Consider the following 23,286-nt stretch of genomic DNA (forward strand, 5'->3'; position numbering starts at 1 on the left):
CAATCCGATCCGATCCGACCCGTTAGCCAAATTAATCCGTTCCAATCCGATCCGTTTCAACCCGAATCCGATGAGTCCGACCCAAACCCGATCCGTTGATCCGATTTGACACCCCTACTTGTAGGGATATAATGAAGGAGACATATATGGCCATGATGATGTGAGTTTTGAACTTGTGTGACTTGTGCACAAATAAAAAAGGACACTTTTTATTCACGTATATTTTCAAAACAATTAATGCTAGATTTTAATATTTTATTATTCCATCCTTTTAGGCTGAACCCAGGAGGAGAGAGAAACTGACAGAGAATAGAAAATATACTCAAAAGGAAGTTTGGGTCTCTCAGTAGTTGAAGATTTGAAGCCTAAAGTTTGCAGCTTTCAGTATCACATCATCTTCAAAAAGATATAAATAAAAAGTGCTGATATTTGACCCACCTTTTTTTATATAATTTTACAGAAGATAAGCATTTTGCTAGCTGAATTCTTCAACTCCTTTGCGTTTTTCATTCTGGGTATACTTTCTATCTCTTAATTTCTGCATATATTTTTCTGGGTTTTCAACATTTTAATGGAAGTTTGACTATGTTGTCATTTTTGAGTTCATTGGTTTCATCATAATTATTAACATCACTTTTTAAGGATGAACTAAGCAAAAGATTTATGTTGGATTTTGTTGTCCTTTTTTGTTTCTTTGCTGTAACTTTTTGTTTTCTGTGCTGTAATTCTTTGTTTTGTTACCTAGTAGAATTTTCTTTTGGTACTTTTGGAATTACAGAAGGAAGATTTTAGATATATGTAGAAGTGGGTCAAAGTAAAACACAACAGTGACAATTCATTTGTATAATTGTATAAATATTTAGGTGATTCTTTTTGGCACAGTTTCCAAGGCATTTTCATCCTTTTTGTGGTAGTTTTGCTGGTATTGTTGATAAAATTCTTCAAGTGCATCATCAGATCCATGGAGATGTCTGTTAGTCTGTATGATAAGTTTGTGTGTGTCGGTAAAGTCGTCTCGGGGGTGGTATTGACATGGGATCGATTACCGTCTACATCACTGCCCTTTGCGGCTCCATATACACCAAAAACAGAAAATTTGTTCAATTTGCAACCGGCTATTGTGAGACAAAGTGAGTCTAGAAACTAGAATTGCTTGTTGATGTTTGAATTTTGTGGGAGAAGAGAAGTTGGTGGAACTACCATTTTCCACTTTCTGTGGATGGGCCCTGACTTTAAGCTTGAAGTCTCTAGGGTAGCTTATTTTGTTTTCTCATATTTGAGTTCTTTGTTTTTATTGATTGTTTTTAGCTTGAAGTCTTTAGGGTAGCTTATTTTGTTTTCTCATATTTGAGTTCTTTGTTTTTATTGATTGTTTTTCTAGGTCCTGCAAATGCTGGTTAGACTTGGGACTCTTAATTTATTCTGAGGAACATAAACTCAACCAGAAATCTTTTTGAGTCTTATGCATGTCTGACCCTGTGGCAATTGCTGAAAATGGGAGAGGAGCAGTATTGTGTCCAGCAAGAACTCAATCTCTTGATCTAATTGCTTTGAAAGTAAAAGACAACATTGGTACGACATCAAATGGGGACCTCTCTCGTACATCTTCTACGGCTTCTGGATTTCGGGTGGGAGAAATCATCCTACCAAATGGGGAATCTTATTCAGGGTCATTGCATGGAAATGTGCCAGAGGGTTCTGGGAAGTATGTCTGGTCAGATGGTTGTGTTTATGAAGGTGGGTGGAGAAGGGGGATGAGACATGGGTGTGGCAAGCTTAGCTTTCCCTCCGGAGCAGTTTATGAGGGCGAGTTTTCAGGTGGTTATATGAGTGGCCAAGGAACATATACATGGCCAGGTCGTTTGACATATAAGGGTCGATGGAGACTTAATGTTAAACATGGATTGGGATGTCAAATTTATGCCAATGGTGATGACTTTGAGGGTTCCTGGATGCAGGGATCGCCAGAAGGAAATGGAAAATACACATGGGCTAATGGAAATGTTTACTTGGGAAGTATGAAAGGAGGGAAAATGTCTGGAAAAGGAAGCCTTACTTGGATTAATGGAGACATGTTTGAAGGTAGTTGGTTGAATGGAATGATGCACGGTTTTGGAGTATATACATGGAGTGATGGTGGTTATTATGTGGGAACTTGGACACGTGGGTTGAAAGACGGGAAGGGTGCATTTTATCCAAATGGTAGCAAACTTCCAGCTGCCCAAGAACTTTACTTGGGTGCTTTAAGGAAACGAGGTGTATTACCAGATTTAAGAAAACAGAACCAGGTATCTCATCTTCATCAAGCATCCACAGTGAACATGAGAAACGTCAAGGTTGGTAGGAGCCGTGAATCTCGTCGTCATCCATCTGACAAGTTTTCCAAAGGAAACTTACTAAACTTAGAGCAATCCCGTGAGAAAAACATATCTCTTGAGAGACGTTGGAGCTTGGAGGTTGCAATTGAGAAGGTTATTGGACATGATACATCATCTGTTTTATCTGAATCTGCTGCAGAAGGCAGAGAAAAATCGCCTCAGACAAATATTCCTATCGTTGAGCGGGAGTATATGCAAGGTGTTTTAATCAATGAGATGGTTGTTAATAATTCATTTTCTCCAAGGTCCAAAAAAGCTAAAAGGAGGCAAAAGAAACTAGCAAAGGATGTTAAGAGACCAGGTGAAGCAATTATTAAAGGTCACCGAAGTTATGATTTGATGCTCAGTTTGCAGCTTGGGATAAGGTAATTTCACATTCTCTACTCTATTTAGCACAGTTCTCCAGGCATCTATCTTTGTCGTTGTCAAGCAGTTGAATATTTAACATGGAGACTTGAAAGTTTTTCACACTTCCTTGTGAATCTGAAATGTAGAACATTCAATTGCATAATTTTTAGGATTTTAACTCCATACTCGAGACTAAAATTAGAAGTATGATTTATGGGCTGGTTTTTTCCCGTAGTTTACTTGAATTTAACTGGATAAAAATCTTCTTCCTGGGGCCTTGGATCTTTTACGATTTCCTGCACTCCACTTTCTATTTGGTGTTGGAAGACCTGTTGCTTATCATGTAACCAATCTTAATCGAAAAGAGTGAAAAAATAATGTGTTTTGGCTGGAACTTTCTCACACATATGATGGTGTTTTCTTCAGTTTGCTATACTGAACTTACATTAGATTTTGATCAGATATACTGTGGGAAAGATCACCCCCATACAAAGACGAGAAGTTCGAGCATCTGATTTTGGTCCACGTGCAAGCTTTTGGATGGATTTTCCTAAAGAAGGGTCGCAATTAACACCCCCTCATCAATCTGATGATTTCAAATGGAAAGATTATTGTCCGATGGTTTTCAGGTTTGTTGTGGATTCTGAATTTGTGGGAAGTGTAATAGCATATTTGCATATACATTCTATTTAGAGATTCTTTTCCTGATGTCTTATGACTTATGAGTTCTGCTCAGACCCCGGAATTTACAAGATCTTTACTAATTGTCATCTATCAAGAGTTATGCTCCAACTCTTTCAACCACTGCACATTCAAATTAGTAATGTGAAACTCACATATGATCTCATCGTCATGTTCGCATACATTGAGCTCACTGTAAAAACTTGGGCCTGGATTATACTGTTTAACGGCTCCATTAATTGAAGAACTAATCCGGAATGTGAGATAAGTAATAACAACCATGATGTTGATGCAATTGCTTCTATTTGATTTGCTTTTACTGTTATGCTTATGAACTGAAACATCACATTTGCTTCAAATATGATATTCTTTTGGATAAGGCTCCGAATATCACACATTTTGGAAACAAATCTGTGATTTATTATCATTTCTTCCCAAAGGTTGCTTTTTCCTGTGCACTTTTGCTGTGGGTTATTTAGCAGATTTTGCTGTCATATTTGTCATGATAGCTTTGGAGTGCTTGTCTTTTTCATGGGCCCTGAATTTGTAAGGTAAATAGCTTTACATGGTTGTGGAAGATTGGGTTCCTAAAAGTGCTTAGTATCAGGTCGTTTGCTTGCCACTGACTTGTGTACTTTTTAAATGAGCCTTCACATGCTCTAGAATAGAGTAATTTAAAACAAAAAAACTGTGGTAAGGGGGACAGTTAAAGTGTCAGACACTCATATCCGACGTGGAAGGTGACAGGAGAGCTTGATTTGTGTTTGAAAATTAGTCAATATATACTGTAAATATTTAAATGAGATTTCTGCAAAACTTTTATAATATCTAAGGTAGCTTAAATTTGGTTTTGTTGTAAAGCATGAGTAGCTCTTGTTCATATGTTTTAGAAGTTTGCATTTTCTCTATAAGAGTATCTAGAGCAAGTGATTATTTGAAGAGTAACTAAATTTGAAGGTTTATTACTTGTACCTTACGACATGGGAAACTTGTCACTTTCCCTCTCATCATTCAATTTATGGATATACATAACAGATCAAGCCTTCATACCTAAAAGGCTCACATGCTTATTGTTTCAGAAATTTGAGAGAGATGTTCAAAATAGATGCTGCTGACTACATGATGTCCATCTGTGGAAATGATGCCCTGAGGGAATTGTCATCTCCTGGGAAAAGTGGTAGTGTCTTTTTCCTCTCTCAAGATGATCGCTTCATGATTAAGACGCTGCGGAAATCTGAAGTAAAGGTTAGTGCTTAGCTTACATCTTCTGTCATGCATTTGACTTCTAGTTTTCTTTCACCTTTTGCATGTTTTACTTCAATTCTCTCTTAAGTAACTTTTTTGCCTGTCTGTGAAAACCAGATGTTTGTCTGTAGTATATAACCTTCAGTTGTAATATATAACCTTAAGATGATCCCAAATGAAAAGATATGGTCCATTTATTGGGATCTTATTGGAATCTTCACAATATGTATTTTGAAATATCAGCTTTTGTAACTTTAAAAAAAAATAGAGATATTAATGCTCAAACTTTTACATTGGCAAGCGTGACCAAGTAAAGTGAAACCATTGCTTCGAAAGGGAGGTAGTAGTATAGACATGATCAGAATTGTTTCTAAAGATTCACAAATAACATTTTTGAAAGACTAATATTGACTGAAACTTTGATAAAGATAGAAGTAAGGAAACTCTTTTTCTATGTTAGGAAGTAGTAATATATGTGATGACAGTCTTACCTGCCAAAATCTTACCCTTGTTTGCAGGCCTCAAAGCTTAGTGGAAAGAAGTGATGGTTTTCTTATTGCTGTTTTTATGTTTTTGTTTGACGAGGGGGGGGGGGGGGGGGTGGGTAGGTTGAGAGTTAGGGGATGAGAACCTAGTGTATTTGGTTTATTTGCTTGAAAGCATCAAGTGGGGTTAGACCATCAATTGGATTGTCTATGGACATCTTTGGCCAGAAATGATTATAGTTAACTCGCTTGTATTCTAAACCTGCAGAATGTAAATTGTATTCTGGGTGCTAATTGAGCTGGTAGAAACAGTAATAATTGTCCTAATTTCCTCTTGTTTGGATAGATATTCTAGAAGTTCCTAGAAGGATCATTTTGGAAGGGGTGTATCCATGTATCTGTGAGGCTGTGTCACAAGTTTGAAAGTTGATTGATTATGAATAATGAACACTAGTGGAACTGTTATTGATGTTCTGCATGTTTGGTTGGTCTGATAAGCTTGTCTACATGTGAGTTGCACTATGCCAATGCTTACTACTGCATATTTAGATTAGGTTGAACTGTTGAATGCTTTAAATGTCAATTTGCTATTATTTATTGCAAATTCCATCTGGACTGTGTGATCAACTTCTGCTGATTGTGTGCATTGTTTTAGGTCCTTTTGCGTATGCTTCCTGAATATCACCATCATGTGCGTACATATGATAACACACTTATTACCAAGTTTTTCGGCCTACACAGGATCAAACCTTCTAGTGGTCAAAAGGTAAAATGCTTCTACAGTTCTACTATTTTGGTGTAATAGCATGAACTATCAGTGGAAGATATTTCCTAAAGTTATTTTATTTCCTGAAAAACCAACAAGAAGCAGAAGTTAATGTTTATATTCTTTTTGGTGAATTTTATTTTTTGTCATCTTTAAAAACTTTGTTTACGATTTGGATTGAGTCCTCAGAGAATGATCAGTTTGTGATGATTTGGTTTCTTGCAGTTTAGGTTTGTGGTGATGGGAAATATGTTCTGCACTGAATTAAGGATTCATAGAAGGTTTGACTTAAAAGGATCTTCCTTAGGGCGCTCAGCTGATAAGGTTGAAATTGATGAAAACACCATTCTTAAAGATTTGGATTTAAACTACAGCTTTTACTTGGAGCCATCTTGGAGGGAGGCACTATTGAAGTAAGTTATGATAATTGTTGAACTGTTCGTGTCTAACTATTTGTATGTTGCTAGACTTTCATCTTGTTTGTTTAACTTACATTGACCATGTCACTGGCCAATGTAAGTGTGAAGAAGGAACCCTTTTATTTTGAATATGTGCCTGTGATTTGCAGGGCAGCGCAGTGTCCAATGTGAATCGTACCATTTCGAACCTTTCCTTTTCAAATATTTCTTAACACAATTAATAATAATATAGGCCATTTGCATTCCTCACTCTAAAACAAATCATGTGTCAGGTCTCTTGTGGATAGTTGGAAATTATATTGTAAAATTCTTGTAAGAAATTCCCTTGTATGACCTAGTTTCCATTATCGATGATTTCCTGAGAATTTGAAAGATACGGACTTAATATTTCTTGGAAGAAGCAAGTTGTGGACCAGGTAGAGTTACGGGAATGCTACTTTTCTTCCAAAATGATGATATAGCTGGATAGCCGAAATGTTAGTGCCACATTCTTTTAACATTTTGAAATTTAATTTCTCTATGATTGTTCTGCCTCGCGAGCTAAGACAGACAATTAATTACTGATGTGGCTATATAATAATCTGGAATACTTTTATTTGTTAAAATTGTTTTCTGTTCTTCAATTTCTTGTTTTATTTATGTATGAGATAAAACAGGGAGTTGTAAGTTTGTTTTATGTATGATCTATTGGTTCTCTTTTCTGACTAGTTCTTTATGAATCCACGCAGACAGATTGAGATTGATAGTAAATTCTTGGAGTCTCAGCACATTATGGATTACAGTCTTTTGCTAGGAGTGCATTATCGTGCTCCTCAGCACCTTCACTCGATGATGTCTCGTAGTATGGGCATGAATTCAGATGGATTGGGTGTTGTAGCAGAAGAAGGTTTGTTCCCAAGCTACTATGAACTCTTTTCCTTGATATGAAGAGTAGCTTTTTTCAGAAGTGTACTTGTAAGGAATGAAAGACATTTTAGATAGAAGTTTATGATTAAATTTCTGACTCGTGGAAATAAATGCTAGTTCTGCCTAAACAAGTCCTAGATGGATCAATCTTGGTCAACAGGATTTCAATTATAATCCAATTATGGCTGAAACTTTAGCAGTCTAGCGTAGTCCATTGTTTTCTTTATAGGAACATATATACATTTGGAAAGAAGAAAAAATCAATGCTTTGCTCGTCCAAGTAAGGTCTCTTAAATGAATTATGTGCATGGCATTATCATCCTAATGTCCATGATAATGCAACTCCATCCTCAAAAGTGGTTTGCTTCACCCAATATCACCCCTCAACGGTGATGGATGGTAATGAAAATTATGAAGAAAAAGAGATGTTATGTGGGACCTACATTACCATAGGCATAGGCATAGGCATAGGCATTGGCATAGGCATAGGACTTTCTTTGAAAATTTACGTACATATTCATGTCCATTACCATCAAAGCACCAAACTAAACAGGCCTTGAATATCTTTGATAGTGGTCGGTATAAATTAGGACACCTGAGGTTTCTTCTTTACTCTTTCCTTCCCAAATTGTTATTTACGACAGGAAAAAGTGATGCAATAGGAATAACTAGAGATGAAGTTAGAGTTGTAAATCATCTCTTCTTATGACTTTTTACAATGAATGGTATTTGTTGGTAAAAGTTAGAAATTGAAGTTACTAGAAGTTCCTTTAATGTACGATTTATCTGTATTCTGATATTATTTAGATGGACATCATCTGATGGCAGATACTTGGGATGATGGCATGTTTGCTTACCCACAAAGCCTTGTTCTTGTTCCACGTGGAGATGATAGCAGTGTCGTTGTGGGTTCTCATATTAGAGGCAGTAGATTGCGTGCAGTTTCTGCTGCGGGTAATGAAGAAGTGGATTTGCTCCTTCCGGGCACAGCCAGGTACGTGGTATTAAACAATATGGAAAACTCATTTGATAAAAGAATTTCTTGGTCTAAATTGTATTTTTGGTTCCCTATTGTTATTTATTAAGGCTTCAAATCCAGCTTGGAGTGAACATGCCAGCAAGAGCGGAACGCACTTTAGAAGAGTCTGAATCAACATTTCTCGAAGCTTATGATGTCGTCTTATACTTGGGTATAATTGATATACTACAGGATTATAACATGGGCAAGAAGATCGAGCATGCGTATAAGTCTCTTCAGTTCGATTCATTGTCCATATCAGCAGTCGACCCAACATTTTACTCAGAACGCTTCCTAGGTTTTATTCAAAAAGTTTTCCCGCCTTTGACTCAGAGTTGAACAGATCACAGATGAATGTCAAGTCAGTTGTTGTACACCAAAATGATCAAATTCAAAAATGGAAAAAATAAAAAGAAACAGGGCTAGGTTACTGATTTCTTATAGAGTTTTTTGTTTTTATTTACTTTTTCTTTATTGTAAATCTGGTGAATGTCATTTCTTGTATTGAAGTTGGGTAAAGAGTGTTCATGTATGTACTTGATGGGATTTGTCATCTGCTTCATCATTTTTTGTGGTTTCATCAACTTAAGTAAATATTCAATTTTGTGAACCATTTTTGACCAGAGTTAAACACAATATTCAAACAAAAGTTAAGTAAAATGCTCTCATTCATTAAGGCGAATAAGTTCACTTCCCAATTCTATAAATGGACTCCTTTTTTTCTCCTGAATTTCAGTTTAGTTCCAATAAGTTCGGTTCATGTCGAATAAGTAAAGTTTAGTTTAATTTAAAAGAACAAGTTGTAGTTATACTTTGTTTATGTTATTTACACTTTCATTATTAATATATTTTATTATTTTCTTTTATTATTATAACTTTGACAATTAATTTTTTTTTTTTGGACAAGCAAGAAATAAATTTTATAAACCATACAACAATTTTATAACCAAATCAGAAATAACAAAGGGTGGACCTTCTAGGAAGGACCTCCCTTAAGTTAAAACTGAAGAAATCAACTTAGATTCAACAGGCTGAAACTAAAACAATTAGAATTAGAAGTATTACAAAGCAAGTAACCAATCTCTGTTTATATAGTTGTAGGGACAGATTGTTCTCATACAACAAAATTACTGACTTTCTACACTTAGTAAACAACACCTGTCATAGTTGCATATATGACATTTCTTCTGAAAGCTTGTCTGTTACGTTGTTCTTCCTAATCCAGTGAAGAACATGAATCACAACTACTTTGTTCACATTAACCCTTAAACCAAGACAACACATCAACCAAACAACCTTTGTTGTAAGAACAATCAAAGAATAAATAAGAGTCAGTTTCAAGAGAACTTCCACGAATTGCACACAAATTATTAACACCAATGCCACACTGAAACAATCTAGCCTTGGTTTTGAAACTGTCCAACAAAGCTAGCCAAAGATAAAACCTATGTTTGGGAATAGAGAATCTATTCCAAACCTATATGGACCATTGAGTTTTACCAGTTTGCATTATGAGGTTGTTATACATCCCTCTCATAGAGTACTTGGCATCAGTAAGCCAAGAAGTAGACTACAGTTTCTCATTACAACCATTTTTGACCTTGCACACGTATTTCAGGAGTGAACAATTGCCCGTTCTTCTTCTTTACATATAGGGCATGAACCCATTTAACCTAAAGGTTATCTTGCGTTTTCTCTATTGCCCAAGCTAGCTTCCCAGTTACTTCTTGGTTCCAAATGGACAGATTTCTGAAGCCAAGATCACCTTGAGTCCTTGACCCTTGGCATTACAGAGCTTGTCCCACCCAAGACTTCTTGGTCTGCTATCATCACAAAGCCCATACCCATATGTAGGACAAACAACAATGATATTCATGATTATAGAGTTGGGAATGATAAAGATCTGACCCCAATAAGCATTGATGCTCATCTGTACTGAGTTGATCAATTGCATTTTTCCTGCAAAGCAAAGATGTATAGAGCTCCAAATTTTAATATTAGCCATCACTATTTTTTCAACTAGAATACTGCAATCACTATTGAGTTCCCTAGAACTAACAGGAACCCCCATATACTTAAAAGGGAGGGTATATCATAGTTAAACCCAGAGACAACAACTACTTCAGTCTTAGTTTGTGAATCAATACCGCAACAATATGTAGAATATTTGTTTAGGTTAACCTAGAGGTCAGTGGTGTCAGAAAATGGTTTAAACCCCTTAAGCATGAGTTAAACTAGATGGATGTTACCATTACAAAACATAATATGGTCATCAGCAAAGTAGATATGGTTGAGAGCCATTGATCTGCATATAGAATAAAACCTAAATTGAGGGTGCCAAGCCACTAGCTTCATTGACCTTGAGAAATAATCCATAAAAAGGGTAAAGAGGAGGGGAGAGAGAGGGTCACCCTGTCCTAAACCTCTCTTAAGTTGAATAAGGAGAGAAGACACACAATTGATAAGGATGGAATATTGTGTAGTAGAGACTAGAGAGACAAGTCATAACAAGATGGACACAGTGTTTGGGAAAACCAAGATTAATCATTAACCTCAATGAATCTCCACTCTATAGTGTCATAGGCCTTCTTCAAATTCAGTTTCATCATACAGCTAGGTCTAGCTTGACCTTTATTATACTGTTTGATGATATCATGATAAATCAACACATTGTGTAAAATGGATCTGCTAGCTACAAAAGCTCCTTGTTAAGAGATATGATATCAGGCAACACCTGACTTAGTTTGCCACACATATATAAGTATGGAAATGCACTTATAAATGACAGAGAAGCAAGCTATGTGTCTAAAATCAACCAATGACGTTGGGACAAACAATTTAGGAACAAGAGAGATGGAAGTAACATTCACCTTTTTCAAAATTTTCCATGTCAGAAAGAAGCCTGAGATAGCAAAGTAAAAATTATCTTTGACAAATATGTCAATATGGCTCAAACCATGATGTTAAAGTCATCTAAACCAAGATATTTATTAATTGGGATGGCATCTAAACCTTGTTTAATTTCTTTTTCCTGAAAGAAGCAGAGAAGAGTATTTTTATTATCATCAGTTAGTCTAGGGCCTTGATCAATTATTATGGCTCTTACTGAGGTTCTATCCTCCATTTTCTTGCCAAAGCAGGAAGAGTAGAACTGAGTAAAAGCTTGTTGAACCTCTTCTTCAAATTGTATCCAATCTCCATCTACATTATGAATGGAGATGATATTATTATATTTTCTTATGTGTTTGATGCTCATACAAAAGATTTTATAATTCTCATCCCCCAACTCAAGCCATTGGATCTTAGCAATTTATTAGAGAAAAGAGATATAGCTTGAATGAGCCTCTCGACACTAAACACTGGCTGCTTTCTCTACAGTGGCTAAAGCATTGTTGGTAGGGTCAAAGTGCAAGTAGTTATAATGTTGATTCCTGAGTTTTGACGATGACAAACTTAAGCTATACTCACAACTGGTTATCTAAGGAATGTCACAGGTTAACATGAAACGATCAGCACACTTAGCAAGAACAAGTATACAATGATACCAGCTGAGAAACCATGAAGAGAAGAAGTTCAAAACAAGGATTAAGATTGAAGCCAAGACAAAAAGAATGTTGGCTAGGAAGTCTTCTAAGTATCGAAATGTATAAGATCAGTGTAACTTAGTTACTGCTTAGTATGGGAACAAAGTCTTTTCGTAAAATCCAAATTATATTTTTGAAACAAAAATAAATCAGTTTGTTTCCAGATAAACTTAGGAGTTTGAAACTGATTTTACAAATCCTACTTGAGGTAATATACCTGTGAATTTGAGTTCCTATACAACTCTTAAATCCGTAGAGATAGATTTTATAAAACGCGTTTTAATAAGATTATTTGCGAGAATCTATCTTTTGAAAAGAGTCCTAAATCGTATTGAATTAGAAACTAGGGTTAACTCTTTGTTCTTATAAATAAACCTCAAGTTATTCACAAAAGTTTTTATCAGACTTTTTGCTATCAAACCGGAAGCTTTCAGGTATCACCCTTAAAGTTCTAATCTTTAAAAGTGTCTGTTCCTGTTCCCGTATAGAGCAGTAGTTGTTACTTGGTTTTATATCTTGTGTTAGTATTTAAGTTTAATATCTATTCGTTTTATATTTGTGTTGAGTTATTGTATGATAAGCCTGAGTCAGGCTTACTTAAGCAAGAGTGAAAGATCTCGCAAGAGATCCGTGAGGTGAAGCAGTTGAGGGACTGTTTTCATAAGGAAGGAACAAAGAGGGTTGTTCCTCGTTATCTGTGATCAGAGACGATTTTCAGATTGTGGCCCGAGTAGATTAGGCTTGTAAAGAAACTGAGTTGTTTTGCCTAATTAGTAAAAGTGTTTAAGTCCCCAAAGGGGCCGTGGTTTTTTCCTCTCTATTGGGCCTAGAGAGTTTTCCACGCTAAATCTTGCTTGCATATTTTACTGTTTCTGTTCCTAGTAATTTAATTTTTGTAAAACCGTAAAATATCAATTCACCCCCCCTCTTGAGGAACTATGTAAAACTAACATATAAGATAACACCAACTCATGATGGACCCTGATGTCTATAGGTTATATATTATTAAAACCATTTTGATTATGATCTTTCAGATTAACCTTAATCCACTTCAATCTCTGGAGAACCTTGACCACGTGATAACCATGGACTAGTTTGCTCCAATTGCTGTGAACAGTGGGTAAGAAACCTTTAACAGGGGCCCACATGTTGTAAAATCTAAATGGAATTTTATGGTTGCCATTTCTGTAGCAACTGAGAACCATGGGACAATGATCAATTCTCCTTCTAGAAGGTAAGATGCTTCTACATTCAGTAATATATCTTCCCACAAAAATTTAGCAAGCACCATATCAATCCTTGTGAACACCCTATCAAACCCATCTTTTTTGTTGGTCTAAGTGAACTGTCTTCCAACTGTCTTAACCTCATTCATCTCACAAGTGGCCATACAGTATCTCATGGCTTGAATTTTAGTAAATCTAGCATGAGATCCAATTATATCCTCCTTCCATAAAAGCATTGAAGTCTCCCATGATCACCCATATACTTCCTTAACAGAAGTGGCCAATTCACATAGAAGATCTCACATAACTGTTCTTTCTTTCTTGTTAGTCATCCTATATATGAAGGAACCAAAGAAACTAAGGTTGGTTCCTTTAGTGGGTATGATGTGTATAATTTGAACACTCATAAACCTAATATCCACCTCAAATGATTCTAGACACCAACCCAGCACAGTTCTACCACTTTTATTATTGCACAAATTGATGAAGCACCAACCAGGACATACAACGAGGTAAAGAGCTCCCATTTTGGGTAACTTCACCTTTGTTTCAAGGAAACTTACCAGCTTAACATGATGAGAAAGCATAAACCTTCTCACCTCAATATATTTATTTTCAGCCTAGTCCCCCCCCCCACAACTTATTAAGTTATCCATTAGACACATGGGATACCAACCCCTGGCCTAATGAATCAGCACTTGAATCAAACCCATATCTAGTAGACATGGTATCTGCATTTCCATCTTCATTGAGTGCCTGATAAATGTTTTTGGTTTTCACAAGTATCAATTCCTTGAACGTTTGTTTATTGAATCCAGTAGCAAGGACCAACCCCTCCTTTTCTATAGCAGCGGGTGTGGGAACCATGCTTTGTGGAGCAACTGGTGGAACACTAGTTTTGTGAACCCATAATTTTCTTCGCTAAGGTTAATTGTTTCTTGTTGTGAGTGCAACTAGCATAGTTATGTCCAACTCCCTTATAAATAGAACATGAGATTGGGAGCAAATCGTAATCAACCTGCTGATCAATCACTACCCCCTTCTCATTTACAAACTGAATCTTAGATGGAAAAGTGATGATCAAGTTTGACATCAACTAACCCCTTTGCAAACACGAATTTATCTCTTTTCAGTGTTGCTTGGTCAACCTTAACTAGAACACCAACCTAACCCATAAATTTATAGACTATTTTCCTCCTAATATTTGGCATCAAAACTAGGTAGTTTGATCCAAATAGGAAATGATTTGACAAGTTCCTTATCAAAATTGACATCAGGAGACCATGGTTTCATGACTAGAGGCTTTGAGTCAAAGAACTGAGCACCTCCCTGCAGAACCTTGTTACAGTTCTCCATAGTTGTGAATCACACTAAGAAAATGACCTTCCCAATCATAAGTACCTTATCAACCCCCAACTTCCCCCAAATCCTATGGATAAAGCCAGTGGCGGTGCCAGGATTTCTTGACTAAGGGTTCGGAATTTTTAGACATGTTAGGTTATGATACATATGAAAAACATAAATCATGCGGAAAAACCTAGATGCCAGGATACATATTAATTGCACATAATCATATAGCATAATTTAGATGCATACACTTTGTAGCGTGCCCTCCCTAGCTGCGCCCGAACCGAACAAGAACAAGTCTTTAGGACTCCAAGTGTTGTCCCTCCGTAGATAGTCCACATCACGTCCGGATCCGCCTAAAGATTGACCAACTAGAATCGCCCTTAAGGTTCTATAATTTTCGGCTAATAGGGCAAGTAATATGGCTGATTTTTCTGCTTAAAAATCCTAGTTTTGAATACTTGAAACCTTGTATATAAATTTGTGACCTTAGGCACATATTTATAGGATTATGGAAAAGGACTTAGAATCCTATTAGAATACCAATTTAGTTTAATTAGAATCCTGTTAGGACTCTATCAAATAAATTCTATCTACTAGGATTAGGATTTAATCATAGAACGAATTCTAATAGCTTTAGGATTCGTATTGCACACAACCGCACACGAGCACGAGCACGAGCACAGCCCGCGCAAGCCTCGCGGCCCACGCGAGCTGCTCTTGCTCGCAGCCCATGTCCGTCGCAACCCACTTGTTCTGCGCGCGCCATGCCTTGCTGTGTAAAACCTCGTATTTTTATAATATTTATAAATATATTTTATTATATTTATAAAGCATTTTACGATTTATTAGCATTTAAATAATATTTAAATGTATTTAATGTATTTTAATTAATTAGAATATTTATTATTTTAATTAATTACGAAACGAATTTAATTCTTGAGTCGGGAAATTAAATGAGTTGCAAATGATTTTTAAAGTTTCGGGTTTTAAATAAAAAGTCCAGTTCGTTTTATTAATCAAGCCCAATCCAAACGGTTTAATTTAAATCCTAAGCTAGCCCAATTCATTTAATTCCTAAGCCCAACTCAAATATCCTAAGCCTAGCCCATTAAGGGATTAGGGAGCCTATAAATAGGACTCCCCATCATTAAATAAACCCCTAAAATTTCATAAAGCCCCTTTTTGATTTCTTGCCCAACACTCCTCTCTCTCTCTCTCTCCTCTTTGGTTCGGTCCGCCCGCACGCACAACACGAGCACGGTCGTGCCTCGTGTGCTTCTCGTGTGCTGCTCGTGTGTTGCTCGCCCCTTGTTGCTCGCCCCTTGTTTCTCGCACACTCCCTCTCTTCCTCTCTCGTCCCGCGCCCAGCAGTGCTGCACGATGCTGCGTGCCTTGCATCCCCTCGCCTGCTCCCTCGCGCCAAGCGCGCTGTGCCCTCGCCTTCCCTCGCGCACTGCGCCGAGCACCCCCTCTCGCTCATTCGCTCTCTCCCTCGCGCTGCGCCCAGCCCGCGCGCGCGCGACCCTGCTGTGCCCCCTCTCCTCGCTCGCGCTCGTCGCCCTTGCTGCGCACACGCACGTTTGTGTGTGTGTGTGTGTTCGTATTCGATTTCTTTTTCGCCCAATCACCCTAATTCGTGATTGTTCCGTGCTATAGGCCGGATTGGTATAATTCTCTTCTTCCTTACCTATTCTATTTAAATTCCGTATTTTAAATTATTATATTAATATTGTTTTGAGTAATTAAAATGCTGGGAACCGGTTATGAATACCGTGGTCTGAGGATTTGTGTGTTGTGATTCATTAGGTTTGTTTTAATTATTAAAGGATGAATTTTCAGATTTGTTTATTTAATAAAGCATGGATTTTTATGATATTAAACTAGTGTTATTGGGATTTTCAAGTTAGGGTTTTAACCTAGACCTAATGAGTCAATTGATTAGCATAATTAGGTGATGATTTTAATTATGATAATCAATTATATTTTCAGATTTGAATAAAGGTTTAAAGTGTTGATTTTTTTTGATTTTAAAGGCGGAAAAAGTATGTTTTTGTACTAGGGATTGATTTTGCAAATTGAGACGACTTTATTATTGAAAAGCGATCGAATTCTAAAGTCTAAAGGAAGTTTTAAAACTTATAAAGTTGCTGGAAATTTAATGAACATGGAAATAATTTAAGTTTCATTATTTTGATGATAGGAGGTGATTTCTAGTTGAGTGCTCGTTATTGCAAAGTGGCCCCTACGCTTAGGTATTCAAGGTACGTACAAGTCTAGGGCGACCACACCTTTTTGTCAATGACATTACATGATTGTTGATGATGTGAATTACATTATGTGAAATCATGTTTATTTTGGTGAACGAGCATGTGTTTTGTGATGTTGGATTTATTGAATTAATTGTTTAACAAGCATGTTGAAATTATTATGAGTATGGGTTTCATTGTCAATCATGTTGTTCAATATTTATGTATGTATGGTTAAATTCACATGCAAGGGATGGATTAATTATTTGTATGCTATTGTACGGGATGTCTATCATACTTTGAGCCATTTAATTGTACCTCGTTGTACTATTTATTTTACCACATGTGAAGGGTTAGCTCACGTAAGCCACCGCACATGTAGGGTTCAGTTGGGAATATTATGTATGAAATGAATTAGGATTTGTCGTGTAAGGGCACAACCCTCATGTTAATATGCATGATGTGGAGTCTCACTTTGGTGAGGAGGAACATGGTAGTAATATCACAAGTGTCTTACTTGGTTGATCACAAGTCTTAAAGCATTAAAATAAGATTGTTTTGGTTGTCGTTTATTAAGTGTATGTATGCATGTTGTCGAGTCTTGAGTTCGCCTTTATTAAAATATTAATAAACGTAAAGTGCAACCGGAACAAGCTTCAAAACTCTTGGAACGTATATACCTTGAGTATGAACAATTGGGGGAGTCTTGCCGGAAAGCTCGTACTCCTACTAATGATACAAGACGTTGTTTCATTTATATTATGCGCAGGAATTCCGTCGGTATGGCCCGACACTCGGTATGGCCCGATTTTATTATTATTATATTTGGTGTTTGGTTGGCTCCCATCACCTTTTTCCCTTTGTGGATTATTCTTTTGGCCCGTTCGAAGCTTATTCTAATTAAATTGTGAGTCAAGAGTCGAGTCAAGAGTCGAGTCTTGTATCTCATGATTGTTTGATTTGTTATTATATGGCTTTTGCATGTTGATTAGTATTTAGTGAGTGATGCATGCTTAGTTTCATTACTCTATGCTTGTAAGTACTCAGCTTTTGCTGACTACGTGCTTTGTGTGTTTCCGGTCATGGCCTTTGCCTTAATGACCCTATGATGATCCATCATTTGCACTTGCATTGTTGGGGAGTAGAATAATATAGCAGGTTGGTAGATCAAGTACGATCGAAATCATGTGGCTTGGGATGATTGAGAGAGTTGCATGTTTTCGTCTTTTGAAACTATTTTCTTTAATATTTTAATTATGTTTGAAATGTTTGGATTGTTTATATTTTGGGTTTTGGGCCATTATGGTTCCATATTGTAGGAGGCCTCGATATTTTGTTAATTATGGTTTTTAAAAGTTAGTTGACATTTAATTCCGCTGCGTAATTCTGGTAATAGCCTTAACCGTTATCACGGTGGCGGTAATGCTTTAGTAATTCCTTTATTTTAAGTTGGAAAATGGTTTTATAAAAGCAAGGAATTATTAGGGTGTTACAAAGTGGTATTTGCAGAGCTCTAGTTTGAGAGCTGCTTTGCATTAATTAATAGTGCAAAGTGGTAAATCCTTAAACTACGATTGCGGAACTTTAGGATTTTCGAAAATTACTTTTCCTAAAGTCAAAACGTATTATTTTGAGTACTCAATATTTTAAAGGTCAAATACCAATTATTTTGGGCCGTTTGAAATAAGTTGAAAAGTTTGGATTATTATTTAATTTAATTAATCTTTCCGAATCTTTTTTTTTTATTCGAAAATTTCGAATCAAATTCGAATTTATTTCTTAATTTCGGAAATTAATTTATTTAATTATCCGAATTATTTTAATTATTTATTATTCTATTTATTTTATTCGAATATTTTTCTTTTTTCCTTTTTCTTTCGAATTTATATTTTAAATTTTCGGATTTCTTTTATCCGAAAATTATTCATTTATTTATTTAATTAATCGATAATTTTTATTAATTTTCGATTTTAATTTAAATAATTTCAACTAAGTTAGGAGTTATTTCTTAATTAATTTCGAAAATTAATATTATTTTCAAGTGAGAAATGGGTAGACTAAGAAAGGCATATTAGTCTAAGAATGCATATTATGTGACAATGTGATTACTAAGTGCCATGTATATGTTTTAACCATGTTTTATCTTGCTTTATGTGATTAATTGCATCATATTTCATGTTGAGCATATATTTGTGCATTGAAATTGTATGGCTCCACGAACTATTTATTGTATCCTTTTGGGGTTGGAATTTCTATGGAAACGCGTTAGTAAGACTTTTGAGTTGTGAATTTTCAGGAATTAAGGATGCTACCTTCTAAGTTCACCAGTTTAGGATACTTAGAGAAGATGGATAATGAGACTCCTCGCACGTATGTTCAGAAGATCGTGTTTGCTTGTGACTATTTGGCTTCGACCAAGAACATGCCCCACCTTAGGCAAAAAGATATGATGGCTAGTATGATTATACATTGTTTACCCCATAAGAACCCTTACATAGACCTCAAGAATAGGTTCAGTGACATGCATTATGGTGATGGTACCCCTAATTGGTACAAATATGGGACTAGTGATGGTAGGTGGAAGTATGATTCCGAGGTTCTTGCTACTATACTAGAGGTTGCGGAAATTAGCTATGAGGATGGAAAGTATTCTGCGGGTCTAGGTATGGGCTATGGAGGAATAGAAAGTGATGGTGAGGATGATATGATCCATGATGAGCAAGCTAGTGATGTTGAGGAGGATAGTGATGATGATGTGGTAGAGATTGAGAATCCTAACCCTATAGTTCCTGAACCAACCATTGAGATATCCAGTGGATCTGAAGATGAGCTTGAAGAGAATAATGTGGTTTATAGTGAGCCACATCAAAATGATGAGGCTATGGATGAAGACTCGGATCCGGAAGAAGACTTGGATGATCCTAATGATCAAGACTTTACTCCAGAGCAATACAAGGAAAGAAATGATCGTCGTGATGACGTTAGTCTCTAGAGAAATGTAATCCTTAGTTTTATTTCTTTTGTTTCTTTCTTTTCGTTGAAGTAATAAAGTGGCAAAGCTACTATTTATGGTTTTAGTCTATTATAGTTGGAGAATAAATGTTATGGCATTAGTGGATGTAAGACTTATTCATTGGAGTTTTAATAAAAGAATAGAATTTCCTTTTCGTTATCCTTTAAGTTTAATTCTCAATTCTAAGTTGTTACACCCCGACAATTCTCTCCTTTCTAAAATAACCTTTTAATATAAAACGTAGAAAATTATCAAGGCATTATCGCCCGTGTGAAAACGTAACGGCTTATTCAGAATTTTGCAGCGGAAAACATAAAACTAACTTTAATAATTTAAATAAGTCAACTACGGAATAAAATCTAAAACCAACCAACAAAACAAAGTCAACGTAATTAATTAAAACAAAGTTAGAGTCTCTTTAAAACATGCCAAACAAATTCAACATCAAACTTAAAACAAAACAATTTAATAACTACACAGCTCTTCAATCCCGAACCCCATGATGCATCACCTTCAAACTTGTAATGGACGATGCTTATTGATCCCTAGAGACTGCTCACCAAGATTGGGTCATCACAGGATCAATAAGGCATAGCCATGATCAACATGCACAAGCAAAAGCACGTAATCAGCAAAGCTGAGTACTACATACTAAATCAATAATAATCCTAACATGATTCTATTAAACGAATAATCCTAACATGATACTAATAACGTAAGTAAGAATAACCAAGACACATTCACTTTCAAATCACATTTGACTAGACTAGACTGGACTAGACTTTCATAACATTAATATTATTTTAGTTGAAATAGACAATGGACCGAGTTGTCCGTCCAACAGTCTTCACTAAGGAAGACGAGGTACGGGCGCGACTCCGTAACCTCACTGACCTGCGATATCGAGGAACGTTTGAATAAAAATAGAACACGGTGATCAATCCGGTCCCAGAAAAGGCCATGGGCTACCACCATGAACCCCAACTCCTGTTTGTCTGTCACTTTAGACGTGCACAGTCTAAAGCTATTGCTACCCAGTTTCACTTTACATGATTTACAAATTGAGACTCTGTTATGACTCAACAATCACATAAGACATACAATTCACCTTTGTTCACAACTGTTTTTATCTTGGAATTAAGTAAGTGATCATAAAAGCATCAATCAAGACTCATTCCAATTTATCCAACATTTCCTTTAACCATGATCAACCCTGTATATGGGCATAAAGTTTCAACTTACTAAACAAGGTCCACCGCCCTCATAAAGTAGTGAAAAGATAGAAAGGGAACAACAACCAATCGATCCAAACCAATCATATAGAATAATCTAGTGTTCCCAACCAACATGTTTGTATCAATCATCCATACTAACATGTTACAGTTCTCATAGTGCAAAATAAGTTCAATAAGTTTGTCCAACAGTATTAAACATGCACATTCCATATAACCAAGTTCGTCCATAATATCAACATCACCAAGTTCAACAATAGTATCAACATAACCAAGTTCAACAACAAAATTCAACATGGTTTCAACAATTAGCACACATTCCAAGCACGCAGGTATGTACGTACCTTGTGTAAACAAATAATAGGCCACTTTAACACTTTCAAAAGTCGCCTACAAAGAATTCTCCGCCTGAAACAACCAACAAATAATCCCAATCAATTCCTAATCATTGACAACCATAAGAGAGCATTCTAAATGCATCCTAAACATATTTAGAACTTTCCCCAATATCAAAACTCGGACATTTGATTTCCTAGCATCATAATTATTGAATTAGTGATTGAAATTCGTTGAAAACTTTTGCAAACATTATACTTTAAATTTCGAGCAATATAAATTCGTTTAAAACTTCGTCAAGGCCAAAGTAACATGCTTAGAACATCCCAACAATAATTTTAATAATCCACAATCATCCCACCATGATTCAATTCCATTAAAACTTAAAATTCATATTTTAAATAATTAAAAATCATTATTTCAATGCAATTACATAATCTTAAAATTAAATTATTAATTAATTCAAATATATAATCTGAAAATTCATAGCTTAATCATAAAAATCATAAATTTAATTTAAGAAACATAAATTAAATTATTAAAACGTAATTAAAAACAATAATTTAGCTTAGGGTTCCAGAAACAACCAAAAGTGAGGGAGAGAGACGTTGGCCGGAGGGGAAAAGCGGCGGCGAGGGCTACGGTGGTCGCCGGTTATGCGACAGTGGTGGTCGCGGAGGTGGTGGCTGTGCGGATGAGCAAAGTCAGCCACGAAAGTAAGAGAGAAAAGAAAAAAAACGAAGGGGAAAGGAAATAGAGAGGAGAGAACTACCGTGCAAGGTGGCGGTGGTCGAGGTTATGCAGCGGCTGCGCTAGGATGCTCGGCGAGGAGTGGTGGTTGCTGCTCAAATCAGAAGTGAACAAAGGGGAGGGGGAGCAAACGGTAAGGGACGACGCAAAGGGAGAAAAGAAGGAAGGAAAGAAAGAAAAAGAGAACGAAGAAGAAGAGGGTCGAAGGAAAGTTACCGGCGGGAGGAGGTCCGGCGGTGGTGGCGGCTGGCAGAAGCAAGAACGACGTGAATGGATGAAGGAAAGGGTTTCTGTTCTTTTACGTGAACTTGAGGAGGGGTTTTGGGTTTTTCTTTTACGTGGACTAGAAGTAGAGAAGGGATGAGTTTTGGGTTTGTTATTTTGGGCTTCACCCAATTGGGCTAGAATTAGGATTTAGTTTGTTTGAATCCAAAACGGTTAGAATTGTTTTCCAAATTCGATCGAACGTGTTTTCGTAATTCAATTCTTTTCAACATAAAAATTCTAAAATTATTTTTGATTTCATAAACCGTTAAAATACTTAAAATGCAATCAAATAAAATAAATAAACGTTAATTATATATTTATTACTAAAATTCGTAAATTCTATTTAAAATATAAATAACTATACGTTAAAATTCATTAATAAAATTTATAAATTTACGGGGGATTACATAAGTCGTGTGGGTATCGCAAAGGGATTATTTGTTATTTCTTCAATGAAATTTTTATGTGCAAGGTGGTTTAGTAGCAACCATCTAGATTTACTTGCATCGAATAGTGGGGTGAGAAGGCCCGAAAGTGGCGCCAACTCTTCCCCTAGGTGGCGCCTAAGTGTGTGTTCTTGTTGTGAGTAGGTTCGTTGTAGAACCAGTACCTTAGTAATGTCGTGTCCAACCAATATTAAAGCTAGCCTTTTTATTTATTCAGGAGAAGGGATATGGCTAGCCAAGAGATTTCCGAAGTGGTTAGACAACTAGCTGAGGTAGTTCGTGACCTAGCTCAAACCAGAGCAAACCCAATGCATGACCCGGCTGGGGAAATGTTTAAGAAAATAGCTCAAAGCAAGCCTCCACTCTATAGCGGAGAGATTGAACCAAGTGTGTTGGAGAACTGGTTGAGAGAGTTTGATAAACTCATAGTAGCTGTGAAATGCCCCGAAAACCTTAGGGTGAATAGTGTTGTGTACTACCTGAGAGGTGAAGCTGATCTGTGGTGGCAACGATGTGAAAATACCCTTAGAGCCACACCTAACTTTGGATGGGAAGCATTCAAAACTGCACTAAGGAACAAGTTTTACCCA

The 23,286-nt window shown here is 36.3% G+C and overlaps 1 protein-coding gene across 6 annotated transcripts; it reads left to right on the plus strand.

Moving 5' to 3' along the window:
• The first annotated feature begins 232 nt into the window (after nt 1-232).
• Nucleotides 233-8,808, plus strand: LOC110804969 (phosphatidylinositol 4-phosphate 5-kinase 9). Of its 6 annotated transcripts, none has more exons than XM_056828028.1 (9): nt 233-515; nt 1,382-2,743; nt 3,188-3,355; nt 4,487-4,652; nt 5,793-5,903; nt 6,129-6,316; nt 7,051-7,208; nt 8,036-8,222; nt 8,315-8,808. In XM_056828028.1, the coding sequence occupies exons 2-9, from the start codon at nt 1,467-1,469 to the stop codon at nt 8,583-8,585; spliced, it is 2,526 nt and encodes an 841-aa protein (XP_056684006.1). In that variant the 5' UTR covers nt 233-515; nt 1,382-1,466; the 3' UTR covers nt 8,586-8,808. The 6 variants fall into 6 exon arrangements, with proteins under 6 accessions (XP_056684006.1, XP_021866256.1, XP_021866257.1 ...); XM_022010564.2 differs by having other exon boundaries at nt 8,057-8,222; XM_022010565.2 differs by having other exon boundaries at nt 8,057-8,222; nt 8,328-8,808.
• The last annotated feature ends 14,478 nt before the right edge of the window (nt 8,809-23,286 follow it).

Source organism: Spinacia oleracea, chromosome 5 (genome assembly GCF_020520425.1).
Source record: "Spinacia oleracea cultivar Varoflay chromosome 5, BTI_SOV_V1, whole genome shotgun sequence".
In the NCBI taxonomy this organism is placed as follows: Eukaryota; Viridiplantae; Streptophyta; class Magnoliopsida; order Caryophyllales; family Amaranthaceae; genus Spinacia; species Spinacia oleracea.

Bases quoted from the DNA above. Each gene is read 5' to 3' on its own strand.
- LOC110804969 (XM_056828028.1), top strand. From the start codon at position 1,467: ATGTCTGACCCTGTGGCAATTGCTGAAAATGGGAGAGGAGCAGTATTG. The intron at 4,653-5,792 runs GTTAGTGCTTAG...GCATTGTTTTAG, and splicing joins TGCGGAAATCTGAAGTAAAG to GTCCTTTTGCGTATGCTTCC. The intron at 8,223-8,314 runs GTACGTGGTATT...TTATTTATTAAG, and splicing joins CTCCTTCCGGGCACAGCCAG to GCTTCAAATCCAGCTTGGAG.